Genomic DNA, 23,538 nt, shown 5'->3' on the forward strand with positions numbered 1-23,538 from the left:
CAGATTCCTTTGAAGTCCTCCCTTAAAGCTGCTTCTCTGGCTGTTTTCATATCTGGAAACGGGGGAGGTGAGGGGTGGGGACCCAGGACCATCTGCAGTCTGGCCACTACTTACCATACTTGCAAGGAATTGACAAACTCACCTCCTATTACTTGACAAATATTATAATAAAGCGCTGCAGTCCTCATTGTGCAGGTGGGGCAGCCAGAGAGCTTGCCTGGGGTCGTGTAAGCGGTGAGTCCCTGGGTCCAGGCCCAGAGGGCTCCTACCTCATGCAGTCAGTCCCTTTGGTGGTCACACCTTCTTTATCCTCGGTGCTGTGGTAGAGATCTGGAAAATTCTCTCTGGTTCTGGCCATCCCAGGTTCTAACCTCTTCTTTCTCTCCAAAAAGAACTGTGCGCTTGGAATAGCTTGAGTCCCTGGCTTCAGGGTGAATCTAGAAGGAGGGGCGCGGAGGTCGGCAGACTGCGTGGAATATGCGAGAAGCGCTCCCCCAAACTCAGCTTTTGATGGGGGAAATAGCCGCACAGGCCAAGGAAGCTGTCAACTCACTTGTTCTGGGCCGGTATGATAGGAACCCAGCTGGTTCTGCTGCCTTTCTCACGCTGATCACAAGCTCCAATGGGCAATTATATATGTCTTTGATTAATAAAAAATGGAGCAATGAATGAATACTTAATCAACGCAGTCTGGCGGGTAAAATCTTTCAGAACCTGGGCTCGGAGTGAGGCAGGGAGTAATCAAAGGGATCTTTGGGGGTGAAACCAGGGAGGGGGAGGGCAGTGGTGTGGGTTCTGGAAAGCTGTCCTTGGCTCTCTGATTCTATGCGGGGTGGGGTGGGGCGGCTGCTGGCAGCCCTGGGAGCGGGAGATGAGGACCAGGGTTTGTGCTGGTGGACAAATGGGTAAACATGTATTCTGCGGCCACGCAAGTGGGCAAGGTAAAGCACTGGAATAGGGCGCGTGTGTGCGTCCGCGCGGCTGCAGGTAGCCATCTGCGTCCTCCGTGTGTGCTGGGCGTCTGTGCTCGCCTACGTGGGTCTCCCCACGTGAGGCACAGTTTTTTGAAACGAATTTGGTTAGGGGAAGGCGTAGAGGCGAACGGACCAGGAGGCTGAACGAGGATCAAGAGAGATGGAAACAGGCGCGGCTGCGGCCGGAGAGAGAGAACCGAGCGAAGATCCCAGGCCTGGGCGGAAAAGCGCGCGAGAGATGGTGAGCGGGGGGAGAAAGGAAGTGCCAGGAACCGGGGCAATGGACCTCCCCCGACGCCGCCCCGTGGGTCAGGGCCCTTCCGGACGCGGCGGGGGGTGAGGGCGGGGCTGGGAGGGGGGGTGAGAGGCGCGAATCCAAAAGGCGCGGGGCGCGGGCGGCGCCGGGAGTCCCAGCGAGGAGGCCTGCGGGGTAGGGCTCCGGGGCCGCGAGGCGCGGGGGTGGGAGGTCCGGGATCCCCGCGGCGCCCGGCCGGGGGGTGGGGGCGCGCCCGCGTGCGGGAGAGGGTGCGCATGCAGGAGCAGGGGCGCGTGGGGCTGCGGGGGTGCGGACCTCGGGGCGCCCTTTCCGCAGAGGGTCATGGAGGGTCCTGTTGGAGTTGGGTGTTTTTGGCTTTAGACTGGTCTGTGTCGTGGTGAACTAGCCCTTGTGACCTTGGGCAAGCCGACAACCTCCCGTGGACCTTTTATTCCCTTGTTGGTATCCCGGAGAAAACGAGACAGCTAACTTTGACAGGTGGTTTTGAGCCTGCGAGGACGTCCGTGAAGTGTCCCCCCGCCCCGCGCCACTCACCGCTGTTTCTATTTTTGTGGACAGTCTTCAGAATCAGGCTCCGTTTCTGCGTCCCCAGGTGCTGCCATTGTGGGTTAGAGAGGCTTTTTGCAGCTGTTTCCAGCAGCTGGCCCCTTTCTGCACCTCTTCCAGAACCTTTGTCCCCCTCTGTCTTTCCCGCAAGCCCCCTGTACTAAGCGACCTCTGCTTGCTTTTTACAGGATCCAGAGAATTGCCCACCGCTGTCTCTTGCCCAGGCCGGGGAAAAAGGCAGAACCGGAGCCTACTTGAACAGAAGGGCTTGGCGGAGGAATTTTCCAAAGGCCCAAAGGCCAGCCGTTGAAGCACTGGTGGTCAGCCGGAGAGGCCCCAAGTGAGATTTGGGGACCGGCTCCGCCTCAGGCCATGCCAAGCCAGGGTCTGCCCCTTCGAGTGGCCACCCTGCTGACCGGGCTCCTGGAATGCCTTGGCTTTGCTGGAGTCCTCTTCGGCTGGGCATCGCTGGTGTTCGTCTTCAAAACAGAGCATTACTTTGAGGAGCTATGTGAACCAGATGGCGGGCCGATGGGCAATCTTACCAGGCAGGCTGGTAAGGGACTCCTCTAGGAAAGCAGTCTGGTTCCCAGGCAGTAGGAAATGGTGGGAGGGATTCTGCACCCCCCTCCACCTTGTGCCAGCTTTTCTGGGGTGAGAGGAAAGGAGTGTCACTCCCCCTACCAATTCCCCAGTCTTGGTCTAGCAGGTGCCTGGAAGTACCAGCCCCTGAGGGGTAAGTAACTAGGGGCTGTCATATTTCAGCTCCCTGAGATCTCCCTTTCTCTCCTCCAGACTGCAAAGCCCAGGATGAGAAGTTCTCACTCATCTTCACCCTGGGATCCTTCATGAACAACTTCATGACATTCCCAGCCGGCTTCATCTTTGACAGGTTCAAGACCACCGTGGCTCGTCTCATAGCCATGTAAGTCCCAAAGGCCCGGGCCTGGGCACAGATGGGCAAGAGGAATTCTTTTGGCAGTAGCCACGCCTGGGGGAGACGCAGCTGGGCAACAGGGCCGCCCTGCCCAGCCCGGTCCCAGCAACTGTCAGAAACAGCCCAGGATGTGGACTGTTTAGATCCATTCTTTTCTTTGCACCCCTACTCCCCTTGCTTCTGCCCTGTTCTTCTTTTGTTCCTTGTGATTGTGTATTTGAATTGAGCTGGAGCCCAGGCGGATTTTCTTTAAGGGCTGGTTTGGTGCCTGGGTTAGAATAGCGGAACTGAAAATTGTCACTCAGGGATCCTACCAGGCCTCACATCCAGGTCCGTTATCATCTCACCCCACCCCCATGTCATCCCCCAGAGACCTAGTAAGGTCTCCTGGGTACCCCTGATGGTGGGATCTCCTGACCCCCTGACTGGAGAAGAGAAGTGGGGGTTTCACAGAGGGGAAGGGACCTCATCTCACTCAGACAGGATGCCGCAGTAGCTGGCCAGCTTCAGCGATAAGCAGTGGCCTGCCAAGGCCTTAATAGACCTAGAGCAGGTGCCTCCTGACAGATGTATGGAAACTGAGTTATCAGACAGAGGGCCTGGAGGGCTGGCTGGTAAAGTATGTTCCTGCTCTCTAAGCCATTGGGTGTGGAATGACTTTATCTCAGTCTGTCCTTGGCTCCCTGTCTCCTCTTCTTCCCACCCCTTCCTTTGCCCCCTCCCTCATCTCCAGCCTTAGCATTTTAGGAAAAACTGTCTGTCCTGTGTTTCTCTTTTACTTTCACATAGAACACATCAGTTCTGATACATCTGGTCACCACGTGTGTGGGTTTCTCCCCCACATCAAGCAATTCTTTGACATCTGCTGGATGTACTATAATGTAACTCCATTCTGACCCCATTTCCCTGGAGAGAGTGTCAGATCCTGCAGGTTTGGGGTGTCCCACAGGACTGCCCCCTCCTTCAGATGCCAATGGCAAGTTGGTGGGTCCCTGGGTTACCCATGTCTGTCTGGCTTGGCTGCAGATCCGAGGTTCCCATGACCTCCTACCTCTTGGACTGGATTATTTGCTAGAACAGCTCACAGAACTCGGGGAAACACTGGTGTTTACCAGTTTATGAATGGATATGATAAAGGATACAGATGAAAGCATACAGGTTCAGAAGCTCTCTGAGCCCCATCCTATTGGGATTTTGTGGAGTCTTCTTCATGTTGCCTTGATCAGTTATTAACCATTTCCAGCCCTTCTCCCCTCTCTATAGAAGTGCGGTGTGGGGGGGTGGTGTTGCCGAAAAATGCCAGACTTCCAATCCTGACCAATGCTTGCTCTTTCTGGTGACCAGTCCCCATTTAGGAGCTATCCGGGATCCTACCAGAGTCACCCCACTGGAACAAAAAATGCTCTCATGCTCTTATCATGGAAATTTACAAGGGTTTTAGGAGCCCTGTGTCAGGGACCCAGGACAAAGACCAAATATGTATTTCTTTGTGTTAGCCACAGTATCACAGGGTAGCCCCCGGTCTTCGAACACCGATCCCTTGTAGCAGAAACAATCATAAAGTTTGAAAGGTCCTGGCCCATTAACAGAAACACATTCAGTCATTGATAACTATCCAGTCCATCATCAGACCATCTGAAAAGGTCTCCCAGGGCCACTTAAGCTCATGGGCTTCTGTTTGATCTTGTGAGGTTCCAAAATCAGGAGTGATCTCAGCAATACATTCCTTCACCCTTCAGGCATCCAGTATACTTGAGGGAAGAGACAAGATCCTGTCTTGCCCTGAGCCTCTTTCCGAGTGTTCACAGAATACTTGTTTCCCTCCTTATAGAAGCTACTTATTCACCCCTTACTCTCTGATTTTCCTTCTCTCCATCGATACCAGTAACTATTCTGCCTCTGGAAGGGGTGTTACGTTTGGCCACTGAGCCGGTCTGCAATACTCATCCAGCAAGTGTCTTCCCGTTCAGGTAGGGTGAGGTTACGGAGGCTCAGAACTAAGCGGGCTCCATGTCCCACCAGGCAAGATGGCTGCCTTCCCGGTTCCCTGTTCCAATTTTGGCAGATAGAGGGAAGGCACTTAGGAATCGTAACACAGTGGTTAAGAACAGTTTTCTTGCTTAGGACTCATCTCTGCTTCCAGTCCTGGTATTATCAGCCTGGTCCTGTGACCTCAGCATGATGAGGGGGCAGGGTTCCACTAACCACAGTGCAAAAAGGGAACCACTCCCCACTCAGACACCATGTCCGTTCCCTGTGTGAGAGAGACAGCCACTCACAGACAGCCTGTTTGAACATACTTGTTCTCCCATTTTCATGCACCCCTCGAATGCTACAGTGACTTCTGTAGGGCTGTGCCCCGTCTGGCCAGGTTTCTAGTTCCCTCCTGCGTGACCAAATGGCAAGGCCATGGGCCACTGCCCCCAGCTCTGTAAGAACCCGAACATAGAGGCCTTTTCCACGGTAGGTCTCTTTCCTAGGATCATGCAGCCCGCCGAGCTGATCTGTTTTTATCTTTTTGGATCAGGGAAGTAGCCTTCTAAACAGGATGTGGTTGTCCATTCACCTCGGCACACAGCCAGGGAGCTCTGTGCTGGCCAGTGGAGGGTTCTTTGTAGGGCACCTTCCGAGAAGCAGTAGAATCCAGCCGCCTGCTCTCCACACATTCCAGAGTCGGTCCTGGGTGGGGAGAGGCTCCCTGGTAGTGGTTTCTCCTCCTCATATTCCCCAGGCAACACGATCCTGTCTCACCACTGCTATTTTCAGTTTGGAATTCTTGCCATGGCCATCCCCATTGGAGCATTTCTCCGATATCATCCTGGACATCGTGGGTCTTTCATGTTTGAAGATCATTTTAGGTACTTCGGCTGTGTGGATTCAATTAATGTCTGATAGCAGGATGATAAATGCCCTGGAAATGGAAATTCTCTTGTCCAAGCTCCCAGTGGTTGCTGCTGGGAGGTGCCCACAGACTTTTGCCATAAGCCCCCGTGTGGGCTCCCCACAGGGTTACGGCATAGGGCCTTCGTCCCTGACCGGTACTCCGCCTTCTATCCTACACCGTCAGGGCTCGGGCATTCTCACTGGTTCCCAGCGCACATGTCCAGTTGACAGGACAGGAGGATTTAGGATTTAGACACCTCCTGTTCCAGAGCGCTGGCGGGAAAAGCCTTCCCTGGTCACACCCAGGGTCCAGCCCCAGGATCCAGGGTCAAGGAGATACAGCCCCTTCTCGCAAAGCCTGTTCAAACATACCAATTCTCCTATAAACATTTCCCTTTCTTCCAGGAACCCTGACTTTCCTTCTTGCAGCCTCCTTAGGACTTGGTCAGCAGGTGATTTCCAGCATTAGGTGGGGAAATGCTCCCAGCCACACGTAGTCTCTCATTGTGAAACATCAGGGAAAGGAGACACAACGTCTTTACGGAGAGTGTGTTTCAACACTGCAGCTTTCATAAGCCTACCAACTCATAGATTTATGTGCTCCTCGTCTAACTGAAGCCCGTGGCCAGGCTTTACCAGCAGATTTTGGTGCCTCAGTGGGTGAGGTTCCCCTGAGCCCTGGGAACTTCTCTTCTCCACCCCCTGCCTGTTTTGGCCACTTCTGTGCAAAAGGCTTTGGGGCCAAGATGAGGGGTAGAGTCAAGGCAGCCTGGTCCTTCTGTCAGTCTGGAACCTGGTGAATCTGTCTAACGATTGCCCCCAGAAATTGCTGGTTGGGTTTCTCACTGTGACCTCTCTGTCTTCTGGCTTTTAACGTTTTTCCAAATGGGGGCAAACAGACTGGACTTGTTTGCTGGCACTTTAATGCTGGGGGCTGGCAGGGGTCCCCCTGGCCCACCCAGCCTTTGGCAGTGCTGTATTAACACCTTCTTTTTAACTTCAATAGCTGTTGGTTTCATCTATCCTACATCTCTATAACCATCTGGAGATTTCCACCCAGCAAAGATGATCCCATGACTCTCCTGCTTCCTCTTTGTTCTACTCCCATCAATATTTGCTTTATTCCCCTTATATTTTTTTTAAGATTTTAATTATTTATTTCGGAGAGAGAGATGAGAGGGGAAAAGGTCTGAGGGAGAAGCAGACTCTCTGCAGAGCTGGGAGCCCGATGTATGACTCGATCCCGGGACTCCAGGATCACGACATGAGCCGAAGGCAGTGGCCTAACCAACAGCCACCCAAACTCCCCAATAGTCCCCTTATTCTTAATAACCATGTAAAAATTTCTGCTCTACGGCCAGTCTCTTGATTCTCCCCTCTGCCTGTCCCCATTCTTTTGTTAATTAACCTAATATATTTATTAGCACCTAGAAGACCCGGAAGGGAAACTGAGCCAGGGATACTGGTTTTTGCAGCAATGGGTTTACAGGGTACCCATGTGAAAGCGGCCCCCTTCACCATAGCATTTACCACAACCTGGGCACAGGTCACCGTAAAGCCACTCCCACAGGGCTTGCATACAAAGCATAGGGGCTGCGCCATCTGGGATGTTCCCTTTGTAGGGGGACAGGACCTTACAGCGGCCTCTATCGGCGCCCCCAGGAATAATCTCCCCTGTGTGTGGATCCCAAGTGAGCTCTAGGTCCTCCATTAACCCTGGACAGGCCCTTCCACTCTGCAGCATTCAAAACCCAAGACACCACAGCCCCCAAATTGGTCACATTCCCACTCCAACTCAGGAAATATTCTCTGGGAAGCTGGAGATACCCATCCACAAAATGTAGCTGCAACTTCACACGACGCTGTCCCCCGCCTGGATTCAGTTTTGTCATCCTCCCACACGGGTGACCTTCTTGGGGACCAGAGGTCTTAGAGGGACTTTCAGTGACTCTGCATCATTTTTCCTTGGGGGTGACTTCGAGGCTAATGGCCAAACTCACACTGACCTACATCTGACCCTGGTCTAGCATGCAGGGCTGATCTGGCACTGTCTTTTAATTTCATGTTAGCTATTATGGGTCACAGTAACCGGGCACTTATATTTCCAGCTTTTGCTTATTACTTTGCACTTCCCGTGCATCCCGTGAACCCTGTCCCCGGGAGCTGGATCTGTTTTTGAATTCCAAATGGGTAACTTCTCCCTTTAGTGACTGATTGCCGTGCGTGACCCGTGGCCTCCCAAGAGCCAGGGCTCTTCATCCCGCCACCCCCACCCCCGAAGTACATGTTTCTTTGAGCTTGGGCGGTTCTAGCAAATCCCACTTCACTGCCACCAACTCTATTGGAAAATCCTACATATCTCCTCCTGCATTTCTCCTTGACTTTCAACAGAAAAATTCCCTTCTGAGACATCCAGTCATGACGTGGGTATGTGGATTCTCCCCATACCACATGATTCTTGGACACCAGCTGGATGTCCTACAGTGTAACTCAGTTCTCACACCGTCTCCCTGGCGAGCACTCAGATCCTACAGGTTAAGGGCCGGGTGCCATAGACTGCCCCCCACTTCAAATGCCATCACAGGGGGTAGGTCCCCAGTTTACCCACAACCTCAGTCTGACTTGGCTACAAACAAGAGGTTCCCATGATCTCTTTTCCCTTGGGTTGGACTATTTTCTAGAACAACCACAGAACTCAAGGAAACATTTGCATATGTTTACCAGTTTACTAAAGGATATGATAAAGAATGCGGATAAAGAACCAGATGGGCAGATATGTAGGGTGAGGTCTGGGAAGGTCCCGGGCACAGGAAGTTTTGTGTTATCTTCCTGGCAGGTGGTTGTACACACCAGCCCAGAAGTTTTCCTGTAGGCTTGGTCACTTATTAACCATTTCCAGCCCCTTTCCTCTTTTTGCAGAAGTAGACAGGCAGGACCGAAAATTCCAAGTGTCTAATTATGGGTTGGTCTTTCTGGCGACCAGCTCCCACCAGGAGCCATCCAGGAGCCCACCCAGAGTCACCTGATCAGAACAAAGATGCTCTTAGTGCTCTTGTCACTGAAGACTTTACAGGTGTTTTAAGAGCCCTGTGTCAGGCCCTGGGGATAGGGACCGAATGCATATTTCCTATTACAAATTAGAATATCACACTTAGGGGCGCCTGGGTGGCTCAGTGGGTTAAAGCCTCTGCCTTCAGCTCAGGTCATGATCCCAGGGTCCTGGGATCGAGCCCCTCATGGGTCTCTCTACTCAGCAGGGAACCTGCTTCCTTCTCTCTCTCTGCCTGCCTCTCTGCCTACTTGTGATCTCTTTCTCTGTCAAATAAATAAATAAAAATCTTAAAAAAAAAAAAGAATATCACACTTAACACTGCTTCTCTTACCCCATGCCTTGTAGGATCCAAACTGCTATGAAATCCCTGTAACCTTGGCATTGTGGTCCTGAAATCACAGTGCCCTAGAACTTCTTGATCAGTCCATTCATTTCCTTTTGTAGAAAAGGTTCCTGAGGCCTAGAGAAGGGCAGTGCCTTACCCAAGGTCACACAGCAAGGAGGAATTAGAACTCAGAAGTTTTGCCTTGGAGGCCGGGGGCACTAATCCCGTTCTCCAAGGGATTTGGCTTTTGGGATCCCAAGTGGGAGGACCTTGGCTCTGTCTCCTCTGTCCTTTGGACAACGTTTTCCACCTCCCGTTGTGTGTTTCAGATTTCTCTACACCAGCGCCATACTCATCATAGCCTTCACCTCTGCAGGTGAGTGCTGTCAGGTGGGTGGGAGGGACCCAAGCTTAGGGGCACCTGGTAGGTGGGTCAGGTGCCGAAGGTGATGAGCGGGACACCCTGACCCCCACAGCCGTTCAGAGAACCACAGGCTTTGAGCTCAAGAGGATCTTTGAGGGGGTTATTGGTGGTCTATGAAACCAGTGTAGTCAACTGAGAAATGCGAAAAAATGAGGATAATGAAGAGACTGCTTCAGAGAGAATTTATTTGAAAGATTATATCCTTCCTTTTGTGTGTGTTAATGTGTTCTCTTCTTAAAAACGAAATGATAGGGGCGCCTGGGTGGCTCAGTGGGTTGGGGCCTCTGCCTTCAGCTCAGGTCATGATCTCAGGGTCCTGGGATCGAGCCCGCATCAGGAGGAGCTTCCCCTCTTCCCCTGCTTCCCCCTCTCTCTCTACCTGCCTCTCTGCCTACTTGTGATCTCTTTTTCTGTCAAATAAATTAAAATCTTAAAAAAAAAAAAAGACGGGGCACCTGGGTGGCTCAGTGGGTTAAAGCCTCTGCCTTTGGCTCAGTTCATGATCCCAGGGTCCTGGGATTGAGCCCCACATCAGGCTCTCTGCTCAGCAGGAAGCCTGCTTCCTCCTCTCTCTTTCTGCCTGCCTCTCTGCCTACTTGTGATCTCTGTCTGTCAAATAAATAAATAAAAATCTTTAAAAAAACCCCAAAAAACCAAAATGATAGTGTGAAGGAGGGTTATTTTAAAAAATAACCTTTATTTAAAAAAAAAAAACTTATATTTTAAAGTGTATCCTTATGTAACCTTCATTTTATTTTTATTTTTTTAAAAGATTTCATTTATTTATTTGCCAGAGAGAGAGAGAGAGAGAGAGAGAGCACAGGCAGGCAGAGGGAGAGGGAGAAGCAGGCTCCCCGCCGAGCAAGGAGTCCGACGTGGGATTCGATCCCAGGACCCTGGGATCATGACCTGAGCCGAAGGCAGCCGCTTAACCCACTGAGCCACCCAGGCGTTCCTGTAACCTTTACTTAAAAAAAAAAACAAACCGAAATTAAAAAAAAATATGCTTATGTATTAGGGCAAAAACTGACAGCCCTGTTGTAGTCAGAAGTTTCCGTTTGAAATTTTACTTGTTGGTGAACAGAGAATACTCCCAAAGTCTGCGAATTTCAGGCTGGTTCATTCTCCTCTTCTTTCATCACGTGGAGAAGATGGATGGCAGAGAGATGTCTCGCCAAGACTTGTGGTGGGCAGCACTCTTTCTGGTGTCTTGGTTATGCTGACCAAGCGTGATACCTGGCACGGGGGAGGCACTCTAGGTTTAAGGGACCAGGGAAGCACAATCCATGGCCGTTTCTTGCTTGGCTGTCACGGCACCCCGTGAGATGGGAAGAGCCAGGACTGTTATTCCCATTTAATGGACAAGGGGACTGAGTGAGAGATTCCGAATCGAGCTCCAGTCCTGCTGTGAATTACAGGAAGCACTTGGGGGCCGAATCCAGGCTTCTCCAACTGTATCACGCATGGATGGAGGGGCTGCTTGGGGTTTAATGAGGGAAGGGAGCAGTGGTTTCCCTCTGAATCTTGCCTCTCGTGACATCCAGACAACCAGGCCGGCCATCCAGGATCGCCTTTGGGCCCAGGAGACCTCTGAAGGCTCCCTCTGCAGGGACATTTGGGGGAACCCTGACCACTATCTTAAGGTCCTCAAAGAATGCTAGCAGGCTGGCTAGAATTGGGGCCCTGCTCCCAGGATTGTTGGGAATTTGGAGCAGGTGGGAGCCAGAGTTTGGGACCCCATGTTTGCTGCCCTGACACTGCCCCACTTCTCTCTTCCAGACTCAGCCCTGCTGCTTTTCCTGGCCATGCCCATGCTCACAGTGGGAGGGATCCTGTTTCTGATCACCAACCTGCAGGTGTGAGCTTGTCCTGACCACAGGCCCCTGGCTGGAGGTCAGGTTGTGGAGGGTGGGGGGAGGGAGAAGAGCTCTTCTGCATTGGCCACCTCCAGCGGGGCTGGCTCAAGCCAGGACGGCGGATCCCCGGATGGAGGCGGGTCTGGGTATCATGAGGACCTGGCACGTGCCCTGGGGACTGGAAGAACCGGCTCAGGAAGAAGTAAGTGACTCCTATGTTCTCTAGGTTGGGAACCTCTTTGGCAAACACCGCTCAACCATCATCACCCTCTACAACGGGGCGTTTGACTCCTCCTCGGCAGTCTTCCTTGTCATCAAGGTAAAAAATACCAGGGAGAAACATGTATAACATGCCTCCGTGCGCCAGACACCTGTCTTGTGAACTTCACATGGTTTCTTTCCGTCAACCCTCCTGCAGCCAGTAGACATGACACTTGAATTTGAACTCGAGCCTGGACCTGTCTTGTTCTGAAGCCTCACCTGGTAGTGGTTAAATTCTTAACAGCTGTCTAGGATTTTGGGGGAGAGGCTGTGATGCACTTGGGCCGGTGTTGGGCAGAGGCTGGGAGCTCCGTGGAAGGGGGTGTTGCACTTGTGAGCTTCTGGTTTGGACAAGAACATGAGAGGTGGCCTATGGGAGTGACAGGGGCAGACACAGAGGTCCTTCCAGCTCTTTCAAAGGCTGCTTTGGGGGGATTAGGGGGATGGGCTGTTCTAGTGCTCTTAGTGGCCACTACCTGACTGCCTTTCTGCCTTCTTCATTGCTAATAATTCCATCTGGGCAGTGTGGTCCCCAGCCTAGAGGATGAATCCTGATTGACCTTAGCCAACGGGGGCAATCCCTTTTCCCCTGGTTAGTGATGGCTAGAGGTGGTCATACTATACAGAGTTTAGGGCATATTTTCCTTCCCTGGTGGAAGGTGAGAGCAGAACTGAAAGAAAGGCTTCCTTCTTGGTCCCCCTACCCACTTTTTCTTTTTGAATGTTGTGGTAGGAGGATGTGATAGCTGGAGTTGTGGCAGCCATACTGTGATTATGAGGCCACCAGCTGGAGGACTTTAAGGATGAGTGAGTGAAAGAAATCAGATAATGTGGGTCCTCGACACCTCAAGCTGACCAATTTAGGACTTTCCCTCCAGGCTTTGTGTTAGGCCAGAGGTAGCTGGCACAGCCCATGGGCTATGGGGGAAGAGAAGAGGATCTCTGGGAGTCACTACAAGACGTGACACTAGCTAGCCTAGTCCCATGAGCACTTTGGCATTGAGGGTCACCCAGACCCCCACGGGCACTTACTCAAGCCTCTCTACCATGGGTACAAGAGCCAGTTTCCTGGTTCTCCCCCCTTCCCCTGGGCGTGCTTTCTTTCTCTTTTGTCTCTTTAGAGTTGGAAGGAGAGAGAGCGTCAGAGCAGGATCTGAGTTCTTAGTTTAATCTGACCTTGTTGCTGCTGACTCTGACCTTGAGCATTTCCTTGCACCTCTCTGGACCTCACTTTGATCCTCTATAAAAGGAGGAGGTGGGCTAGCTCAGTGGTTTCCAAACTGGATGTGGAGGAACCCTGAGGGGTTATCTGCGGAGTTAGGTGGTCGCCAAGGAGCATGGGGGGGAGATGACTGGGGCCACTTCCCACTAATGTGTTTCATAAGTTGAATTTTTGTGTGAAGTTTTCTTTGAGAAAAAGGACTTTGCTGCTACTAAAAAAAAAAACAAAACATAAAACGAAAAAGCAGTGGGCTCGCAGATCTCTGAGAGGGCACTTTAGGAGAGTCTCCAAGGCTGTGGGGGTCGGTGACACGCCCCCCTCCCCAACGCTGGTCGAGCCTCGGGGTGAGGGTGAGCCTCTGTTTACGTCAGGTGTCCCTGATCAGCATTCAAGAGGGAGGGCTAGAGCCTGTGACAGGCTGGGGTTCCAGCCCCTGCTGCTTACACTGACTCTTTCGTTTGGTAAAACACAGAACATAAAATTGCTTCTCTTAACTGTTCTTAAGTATACAGTTTAGGGACATTAAGTTCATTTATATTGTGTAACCATGACCACTCTCCATCTCCAGAACTTTTTGCAACCTTGCAAAACTGAAACTCTGTGCCCATTAAACAGTGACTTCCTGTCCACCCCCTCCAACCCCTGACAAGCACATTCTCTTTTCTGAGTCTGTGACTTGGATGGCTCTGGGCCCCTCCTGGACGTGGAAGCATGTCGTCTTTTTGTGACTGGCTTATCTCTTTCAGCATGGTGTTCTCGAGTTCGTGTTGTGGCCTGTGTCAGGACTTTTTGGGGGTGAATGCTGTCCCGTCATATGTGCAGGCCACAGTTCCTTTGCCCGTTTATCTGCAAATGGACACTGGCTTTGCTCCTGTTGTTTGAATGTTGTGAACAGTGTTGCCATGAACTTGGCTGTGATGCTGACTGTCTTCCTCTTTCTTTTGCAGCTGCTTTATGAGCATGGTGTCAGCCTCAGGGCCTCCTTCATCTTCCTCTCTGTCTGCAGTGCCTGGCATGTTGTGCGTACTTTCCTCCTGATGCCCCGAGGCCACATCCCCTACCCACTGCCCCCCAACTACCGCTACGGGTAAGCACTGTGGTCTGGTGGTCATGGGCCCGAGCCCTCTGCCTGACCTGAGGTGGGAAGCCAGGCATGGGACAGATGGGCTAGTGGGATGTAGGACAGCAACGCTGGGCCAGGCCTCCATCAGCTAGCGGTGGCTGCGTAACAAACTACTCCCAAGCTCAGTGGTCTTAACCATTGAGCACGTACTGTTTTTGTGAGTCTGGGTAGCCAGCTAGTTCTGCTGATCAGAACTGGGCCTGGATGGTGTTGGCAGGGCTTGCTTAGGCCGCTGGTCATCTGTTGGGCTAGCTGGGGTGGTGGTGAGGATGGCCTCAATCACATGGGGTTGTCTGACAGTCCTTTGGGGTGACAAAGATCTGGGTCATATGGCTCTCCTCCTTCATCGGGCTAGTGCCAGGTTCCAAGAAACTGTGCAGATGTGCACAGAATTTCTCAGAACTGGCCCAGCATCACTTCTGCCACCTTGGGTTGGTGGAAGCAGCTCCTGGGCCAGCCCAGACACAGGGGCTGGGGACCCCGTTGAGTGGCCAAGACCCATTGCAGAGGTTGGAGAACAGGGGAGGAGAAGACATGTGACCGGTTTTGCAGGCAGCACCATGGGTGCTGGGGGAGGCATGGATTTATTGTTCCCTTACTGTTTGCCTGGTGCCCTCTGTTTGCATTGCATGATAATCCTCTCAGATAAATATCCTTATTTCTGTTTTCTAAATGAGGGAAAAAGAGGCTCAGAAGAGCTAAGTGTGAGCCATGGTTCCACAGCAAGAAGTAGGCAGCGCTGGGATTCAAACCCCAGCCTGGCCCGTTCTTCCCACGTTTCCAGTGGCTCCCAGAATTTGCTGCAAGTTAAAATCACTGGAGACTTTTTTTTAAGATTTTATTTATTTATTTGACAGGCAGAGATCACAAGTAGGCAGAGAGGCAGGCAGAGAGAGAGGGGGAAGCAGGCGCCCCACGGAGCAGAGAGCCCGATGCAGGGCTCGATCCCAGGACCTTGAGATCATGACCTGAGCTGAAGGCAGAGGCTTAACGCACTGAGCCACCCAGGTGCCCCAATCATTAGACATCTTTAAAAAATATGGAAGCCTGGGGGGTGCATGGGTGGCTCACTGGGTTGAGCATCTGACTCTTGATTTGGGCTTGGGTCATGAACTTGGGGTCATGAGATTGAGCCCTGTGTCGGGCTCCCCACTCAGTAGGGCCTCTGCTTCTCTATCTCTCTCCTCTTCCTCAGCCTTTCCCCGTTGGTGCTCTCTTTCTCTCTCTAAAACAAATAAATAAATCTTAAAAAAAAAGAATACAGAATCCTGGCTTCCATGCCTAGACATTTTGATTTAACTGGTCTGGGTGGTGGTCTGGGCAGGAGGGCTGCTGGAAGGTGTGTCCAAAGCGTGATGAACTTTGGGAGCCCCTGCACCGTTTCCTGCGGCCTGACTCTCAGGCTCAGCTCACAGTCCTTGGGTTGGGCTGGGGGCTCCTGTGTCTGCAGCCTGTGCTCCGGGAATGACACCACCGAGGGGGAGAAGAACGCAGCTGAGTCCGATCAGGTAGAAATGCAGTCGAAAGAGTTCCTTTCAGCAAAGGAAGGTGAGTCCTGCTGGCTGACTCTCTGCCCTTCAGGCCCTGCCCTCTCCCTGGGGCCGGCCTGGTTCTCTGCCTCCGGAGCTGCCCCGGGGACACAGCAGCATCAGGAAAGGTCCATCAGAGGACCTGTAGGGGCTTCTCAACGCCTGCCCCAACCCCTCTTACAGAGGGTCCACAGAGGGGCACAGCTTCTGGGTCTTCTGTCTCTGTCCCTCTTTTCTCTCCCCTCGGCTCCTCATGCCTCTGTCCTGCTCCCTGCCTCCTCGCCCTGCTCCATCTGCTCTGGGTTTTTGGTTACAAACATCACAAACTACCGCTGGCAGGGTGAAAGCAAGAACAGGATTCTGGGATGCTCACAAAGCCAAGGGAAGCATGAACTTGCCAGGCTCTGGGAAGAGGAGAACCCAGATGCCTCTGGGGACCCCCAGACTAAAATCACGGCTGGTTAGCCCTGGGTGAGGAACAGGACAGCTAGTTCAGAGTCCTACCTGGACCTTGAGGACTGAGGCAGGGCCCCGTTTCGAGAACAGACTCAGGATCCCGGTACAGAAAGCAGGGGAAGGGACGTGGGGCTGCTGAGACACTTCCTTCCCCTTGAATGTCCACGTTCTCCTCTCCTTGTCTTTCTCGTCACCATCCTGGCTGAGAAAGTGCTGGTACAGGAAGTATTATTGAGTCCAAGCTGTGAAAGGGAGACCGTGGTTCCGCGGGACAGAGCAGGGCGTGCATGTGTCACTGTGGTGGGGGCTGGATGACGAAGATATCGAGGTGGGATGAGTGGGCTGCCGGCCGTGCTGGGAACACGCCGGCTGCGGTCTGGGAGGAAGAGGAGGTGAGCTCGCTCCTTAGCCGGACCTGCGCACCCCGCTCCCCTGCTTTCTCATAATCCATGCCCACATCCTTCCATCCTGTCAGAGACACTAGAACCTGGGAAGCAGCAGGAGCCCCGATCTTTCTGGCGCCACGCACTCTCTCAGCGCTTTGTCTGCCACCTGGTATGGCTGTCTGTGATACAGCTGTGGCACTACCTCTTCATAGGCACCCTCAACTCTCTGCTCACCAATCTGGCGGGAGGCGACAGAGTGCTAGGTACGTGGTGGGGGTGGGGTGCGGCCCACCTGTGCGCCCAGCGGGGAACTCAGATCCTGGTGGGGGTGGTGGGCAGCCCACCTGTGCACCCAGCCGGGGACTCAGGTCCTGGTGGGGGCAGGGGGCGACCCATCGGTGCACCCAGCTGGGGATTTGGATCATGGTGGGGCGGAGGGCAGCCAACCTGTGCACCCAGCTGGGGGCTTGGATCCTGGAGGCCAGGGTGCTGAGCTCAGCAGGGGTGTGTGCTCCAAGCAGGGATGTGGGGAGGAGGGACAGGCAGGGTGGGGGCAGGTTGGGAGAGAGTCCTCTCCTGTAAGGCAGTGCTGGAAACGTCTTACCACCGAGGCCCTCTCTGCCCTCTGCAGTCAGCACCTACACAAACGCCTTTGCCATCACTCAGTTCTTTGGGGTGCTGTGTGCCCCCTGGAACGGCCTGCTCATGGACCGGCTCAAGCAGAAGTACCAGAAGGAAGCAAAAGATAAAGGTGAGGCCTGGGCTGTAGGGGGTCGGGGAACCAGGAAGGGAGGAATCTTCATGCATGGCCAGAGCCCCCTTCTCCTTTGTTCTCAATCCTTTTCTTGCATCCATCCATCCGTCCGTCCATCCATCCCTCCATCCACTAGTCATGGAGTGTCCGTCGGTGCCTGCTGTTGTTCCAGATTCCACCATGGACCAGACAGATAGGTCCTCGTTCTCAGGCCGTCCTCAGTCTAGAGAATGAAGGGTGAGGAATCACGTGTCGCCAGCCACGAAGTTGGCTCACAGGGGGCGATAGGGACACAGAGAAGGGCACCTAGCCTATTCTGGGTGAGGGTGGGTTTGCAGTCCCGGAAGGCTTCCAGGAGGAAGTGGCTTCTAAGCCGAGGTCTGAAGGATAAGCAAGAAGTGAGGAGATGAAGAGGAAGGCCCTGGGAGAGCAGCCCAGGAATACAGTGGGGTCAAGGTGATGAAGAGAAAGCAAAATATTGAAGAATCCCAGAGAGGAACTCAAGTGGGCTGGGATGCCGAGGAGAAGGGGCTGACTAGGGGGGAGAGGTGAGAAGTCAGGTGGCCGTGCCTAGGAGCATGGAGACAACACTTGGATGCTACTGGAGGAACAGAGGGGCGCTCAATTACCCCCCTTACCCAGTGCAGCAACTCCTACCCTTGCTGGAGTATTTTACGACAAATCACAGGTATCAGATCACTTCGTCTGTAAATACTTCTGTCTGTGTCTCTCACAAATAAGGCCCTTTCTATTGAAGCATCACCGTAATATCATTATCCTTAAAAAAACCCCCAGTAATTCCTTAATGCCTTCTAACACGCAGTCCTGTTCTGATTTCCCAAAGGGTCTCAGATACGCCTTTTTATGGTTTGTTCACATTAGGGTGCACGCAGGGTCCACACCATATATTTGGTTGATGTGTCCCTACTCCCTTCTATTTCAATCTGGGTGTCCCCTCCCCCCCCCTTTTGTTTTTCTGGCTGTTTGTCGGAGAAACTGGGTCATTTGTTCTATCAGATTTCCTCCAGATTGGATTTGGCATCTTTTGGTATCACTGAAAAATGTTTCGCTGATTGGGTATTTCCTGTAAACAGGCGCACTGGAAGCTTAAGGAGATGCCCGTTGAGTATTTTTTGGCGAGCAGGCTTGGGAGGTGGAGCTGCGGGCTTCCTCTGGCTCCTGGCGGCAGGGCCCCCGGTCCCAACTGTCCCTGTTCTTACGATGTTAGGATTGATCGTGGGTCCAGACGTTGTCAGTCTGATGCACCCAGGACAGAGTTTCCCATCAGCTGCACGGGTAATGATTTTAGTAGCTATGGCTGATCACTGCCGGGATCCATTATTTTATTAGGATTGCAAAATGGAGATCTTCTATTTCTGTCTTTCCTTCTGCTTTTGGTTGCTGCGGTTCCTCTAGAAGGACAAGCTTTCCCCTATTGACTGCTTCGTCCTCTGAAATAAATGCTCAGTTCTTCCTTCACCAGTTCCAGAATAACGGCTTGGTGCCCTAGCAACCTCCAGGGGGATGACTTGCCATTTCTCTTTTATTTAACTGATTTCCTTTTAAATGTCACTTCTTTTCTATTATTACTGCTATTTTTAAAAGATTTATTTATTTATCTTAGATGGGGGGAGAGTGCATGAATGTGGCGGGTGGAGGGAAAGAAAAAGAGAGTCTCATGCAAACTCCACACAGAGCGCGGAGCCCTATGCGGGGCTCGATCTCACGACCCTGAGATCATGACCTGAGCTGAAACCAAGAATTGAACGTTTAACGGAAGGAGCCACCCAGGTGCCCCTAATGCCATTTCCATTTTAAAGCCTCATTTTAAATATATTTGAGGCGTTCCAATCCGTGTCAGTCGTGATGATTCTGTATGCTCCTATCGGTCTGACTTTGGCTGTTGGGTATGTCACCAACCCAGAACCAGCGTCCTTTAACACGACGTCCCCAGCTGTAGAGAGCATCTTACTCTCGGGCACAGTGAGACGGCCAGGCCTGTTTCATGGGGTGCGTTTCCCGCCCCGGGCCTGAAACAGCCGTTTCCCCAAGCCGTCCTGGGTCCCTTTAAGTGGGAAACGGTATTTAAAGCCTGCAGTCTGGCTGCTTGGGCTTCCAGTTCTGCTGGGTCGTCTGTGTTTTTAGGCCTTGGACAGAGAGGTAAGATGTACTGATATTTTAATTCATAGCTTACTTTGATTTTACTCTTGATTTTATATCTGCGTCTTTTCCTCTGAAGGTCGTAGCTCCTAATGATGCTACAAATGTGTAGTGTCTGTGGGTCTGCTGTGTGCTGCCCACTACGCACACATACACATATAGAGCATTTTAAAAATGTATTTTATGCATAACGCTTGGCTTCGCAGTATCTGTGTTATTAGTACCAATACACCTGCTGATGCCACCGCCCCTCCTCCCCTCCCTTCCTCCGTCCCCCCTGCTGGCTCTCAGTCCCGTGATGGCATCACAATGATGTGGATGGAGCCTGGCCTAGGCAGTGGCTGGTCAGGGGCTGTTTGCTGTCGGATGCTGTCACCCTCATGTGCCATGGCATACCTGGCTGTGGGGCAGAGGGGGCCAGAGCACGTGGCCCCTGCTGGAAGGCCACTGTCACGATCCAGCCATGAGCTGTTGGAGACCTACAGCAGGCTGAGTCATTGGGGAAGAGAGCAGTGGATGCATTTGAATGGCATTTAGGGGGTGAATGATCAGTGCTCGCGGATGCATCAGAGATGAGCACGTGGGAGGGAGAGTTTCTGCCTGCACGGTTGGTGGATGGTGGCTCTGCCCCTCCTCCCATCTTTGTGCCCTGTCCCTGCCCTCCTCCGTGCTTGCCTCCACGAAGCCTCTTCTTCCCTTTCAACCAGGGTCCTCAGCCATGACAGTGGCCCTGCGCTCCGCAGTGCCTTCTCTGGCCCTGACGTCTCTCCTGTGCCTGGGCTTCGCCCTCTGTGCCTCGGTGCCCATCCTGCCCCTCCAGTATGTCACCTTCATCCTGCAAGTGATCAGCCGCTCCTTCCTGTACGGGGGCAATGCCGCCTTCCTCACCCTGGCGTAAGTGGGCTTGGGCTGCATTACCCTACAGGGGATGTGCTGGTGCAATGGGAGGTGTGCCGGAGGGAAAGAAGTCAGGAGGTGAGAATGGACCTGGGGGTGGTCTGGTGAGGGAGGCAGTATCTGGGAGCAGGTGTAGAGGGTGAGGTAGAACTAGTAGTTGGTGGGAGGGATAGAATGTTCATGAACTTAAACCTTCAGATCAGCTCTCCTATCTGCCTCTCTTATCTACCTGGTGAACTCCTATTCACCCTCCAAGGCCCATTTCTGGTTCAATTCAGGGAAGAGTGAGGAAAAGAGTGTCTTATTCTCCGTCACCTTGGCGCTCTGTTCTTGCTTCCTTCGCTAGTGCATGTGTCACGCAGCACAAAGTGATGTTTATGTGTCTGTCTTTCCCTTGAGACCTCTCCAGGCACAGCCTGTGTCTGGGTCTCCACACAATGACTTTTCTGTGTTCTGTGGCTTGAGTCAAGGTGAAGGGGGGAAGGGCTGTATGGGCATAGGAGGGTGAAGCCAGGCCTAGGACAGGAGACTTGGGAGCAAGTGGCTGGCCCAGGCTCACCACGGCTAGGCTCCTCCTTGGAGGGAAGGTCCTGGGAGCTCACTGGTACCCTGTTTGTCTCTTTCCCCAGTTTCCCTTCAGAGCACTTTGGGAAGCTCTTTGGGCTGGTGATGGCCTTATCAGCCATTGTGTCTCTGCTCCAGTTCCCTATCTTTACCTTCATCAAAGGCCCCCTCCAGAATGACCCATTCTACGTGAGTACTAGGGATGGGGAGGTGTGGCCCTGGCCTTAGACCAGCAAGGCCAGGTTGGGACACGTCAGTGGGGCCCCAGCAGGGGGCGCCCCAAATCTGTCTGAGATGGTTCCTGCAGGACTATTTCTGCAGAGGGCTACATCCTTAGTTTTCTTTCAAACTGTGGCAGAGTACCCTGTCCTATGGCAGGGGTCCCCAAAGCCATAAGACTAACATGACATAGCTTCTAAGAGGGTCCATATCATTGGAAATTTGGGGAGAAAATATTTTTTATGTATGGGGAAACACATAGACATATTCTGGAGGAGAATGTAAAATTCTTACCGATTCCAAGTAAAAACCCAAGATTTTAGAGATATTTCCTGCTTGTGGTGAGTGTGGGCTGAGCCCGGCTCTGGCTCTGGGGCAGCACTAGGCATTGGTTCCCACTGTTGGTCTGAGGGGCCGGAGCTCTGTAATATCACCCCTGCATCCCCACACTGGAGGGGTGCTTGTGGGCCCAGCCCTGGGAGGAGGGAGTGGGCATGGCTCTCCGCCTTTTTGTAGAATGAAGACCTAGGTTCAGCGATTGGGGTTCTGTGATTTCCATATTCAGAAGCATGTAGCTAAGGAGCAGAAGTCTTTTGACTTTGAATTCAGTATTCTGACCAGTGCACAGCTCTCTCAGCCTCATCTAAAAAAAGATCAGCGACGTGTAGAGCAGGAGTTGAAGTCAGTCATTGGGAGACACACACAGAACTGAACTAAAAACCAGGGAGAATTTCTTGGTTGTGGTGTCAGACAATTCCAACTGTATTCAGGAGACCCGTGTTCTAGTGACTATCCCCAGCTTCCTGTGCGACCTTGAGCAGGTCGTTGAGTGCTCTTGAGACCTTTGTTTCTTCATCTGTGAAATGGGCACACGACTCCTCCCTTACTCTGCTCCACAGGGCAGAGTGAAAAATGACTGAAGGCTTTCCCTGGGGCCCCGTAGTGTCTGAGGAGAATGGGGAGGCTGCACCTGGTGAAATTCTGGTCCCTTTGGTGGTGGTGGCTGCCGCTCAGAGTTCTGGACCTCACCTGTCCCCTCTCCCCTCCCTGCCCCCTGCCAGGTGAATGTGATGCTGGTGCTTGCTACTGTGTTGACGTTTATCCACCCCTTCATGGTGTACTGGGAGTGTCGGCGGGAAAGGAGCTCTCTTGCAGCCGCCTAGCTTGGAAGCTGTCGCTTTTCAGCCCTGACAATGCTCTGTTAATCTTTCCCTACCTTTGAGGACCCTGTGTCCAGGAGCACTTGACCTGCCCAGGCTACATATATTAATTAGCCATTACTTTTTTTTTTTTTTTAAGACATATTTAGCCGCTAGCAGACACTGGGATTTGCAGGAAAAGACTGTCCGTTGTCACACTGATTGCTGTCCTATAGGCCCAGAGCCAAGGCCCACGGTGGCTCCTGGTTTTGGAGCAGGAAGCGCATGACTTCGGCAGACACTTGGTCTCGGGGGAGGTGATGAGATGAGGGAGGAAGGGTGTAACCTGTTTCTTTGGACCTCTTTGGCTGTGAAGCCTGTGTGTGCTGAGACCTTCACATCAGGTAAACCCCCGGGTGGAGAGTGAGCTGGTTGTGGCCTTGGCCGTCACGCCTGGCACTTAGAGGTGGGTCTGTATTTGGGCATCATATAAAGCATTTCTCTGGGGAGTAATCTCATAGAAAAATAAAACCTCTCTGCTGAAAGCAACTCCCAGTGTCGCTTTCTAGGGTTTGGGCTGCCATGTGAGTGTGCGTGCATGTGTGCATGTGTGTGTGTATGCTTGCTTGTGCGCCCCTGAGAGTCGTCCTGCCTGGGAGACTGGACGCAGGAGTGGAGCGTGGGGATCTGGCTGCAGCGCCCTGGACCCAGTAGTGGGGCAGACGCCCTCAGACCCGGATCCACTCACCTGGTCCCTAGGCTCCCTCCATTCCTTCCGGTGCCTCCTCTTCCTCCCTCCCACCACCCCAGCACACCGCACCTCCAGCTGAGAGCCCTACGTGGGGTCCGAAGGCCCCCGTGAGTCTCAGTGCTGCCGCTCAGCAGCTGGGCAGGTCCTGTAACCCCCGTGAGTCACAATTTCCTCACCTGCAAAGTGCAGCTCATCATTTCTATCCCTGAGAGCAGTTGTGAGGATTTAAAGTAATTGCTGCTAAAAATAAATAAAAATTAGAAAAAAAATTGCTGCTGCCTAGCACCTGGTGGGAATACATGAGCATTTGTTCCTTTTTGTACTCATGACCAGAAAGAAGAGGGGTAGCAAGCAGGGAGAAGGTGACAGGCTGGGAGGGAAAGAGGAGAGGTGGGCGAGGTGGGAGAATTTGGAACACACTCCGCCAAGCCCAGCCGGGAGAGGCCAATGATGGGGAGGAGCTGGCCGGCAGATTGATTGATTGAGTGGTTCTTTCGTTCGTTCATTCGTTCATTCATTCATTCATTCCATAAATGTTTATTGAGCCGCTGCGGGGCATCAGGTCCCGTCCTACGTGCTGGGGGTACAAAGATGCACGGGCGTCTGAAGCCAGCTCTGCTGTGAACTGTGGAAGGATCATTTCCGGGGCCTGGGAACCTGGGTCTGAACACAGACACCAGAGTGTTCACGGATGATGGCTTTTACCTTGTTATCTTGCTCCAAGCCTCCGGTGGCTTCCTGCTGCCCACAGAACACCACTCAGACGCCAGCCTGGCGTGCAGGCTCTCGCAGTGTGATTCCAA

At 52.7% G+C, this 23,538-nt stretch overlaps 1 protein-coding gene across 1 annotated transcript; it reads left to right on the forward strand.

Moving 5' to 3' along the window:
- The first annotated feature begins 1,333 nt into the window (after window positions 1–1,333).
- Window positions 1,334–22,321, forward strand: SLC43A3 (solute carrier family 43 member 3). Its single transcript, XM_032846451.1, has 13 exons — window positions 1,334–1,404; window positions 1,986–2,353; window positions 2,593–2,722; window positions 9,324–9,370; window positions 11,198–11,274; window positions 11,501–11,593; window positions 13,705–13,844; window positions 15,331–15,428; window positions 16,341–16,514; window positions 16,883–17,002; window positions 19,873–20,059; window positions 20,692–20,815; window positions 21,907–22,321. Exons 2-13 carry the CDS (start codon window positions 2,170–2,172, stop codon window positions 22,006–22,008), a joined length of 1,476 nt encoding a protein of 491 aa, XP_032702342.1. The 5' UTR covers window positions 1,334–1,404; window positions 1,986–2,169; the 3' UTR covers window positions 22,009–22,321.
- Window positions 22,322–23,538: the final 1,217 nt, after the last annotated feature.

Source organism: Lontra canadensis, unplaced genomic scaffold, assembly GCF_010015895.1.
Source record: "Lontra canadensis isolate GAN:19392208 unplaced genomic scaffold, GSC_riverotter_1.0 scaffold176, whole genome shotgun sequence".
In the NCBI taxonomy this organism is placed as follows: Eukaryota; Metazoa; Chordata; class Mammalia; order Carnivora; family Mustelidae; genus Lontra; species Lontra canadensis.

Coding starts and splice junctions, on each gene's coding strand:
- SLC43A3 (XM_032846451.1), top strand. CDS start 2,170: ATGCCAAGCCAGGGTCTGCCCCTTCGAGTGGCCACCCTGCTGACCGGG. Junction 15,429..16,340: donor GTTCCTTTCAGCAAAGGAAG/GTGAGTCCTGCT, acceptor CCATCCTGTCAG/AGACACTAGAACCTGGGAAG. Junction 16,515..16,882: donor GGGAGGCGACAGAGTGCTAG/GTACGTGGTGGG, acceptor TGCCCTCTGCAG/TCAGCACCTACACAAACGCC.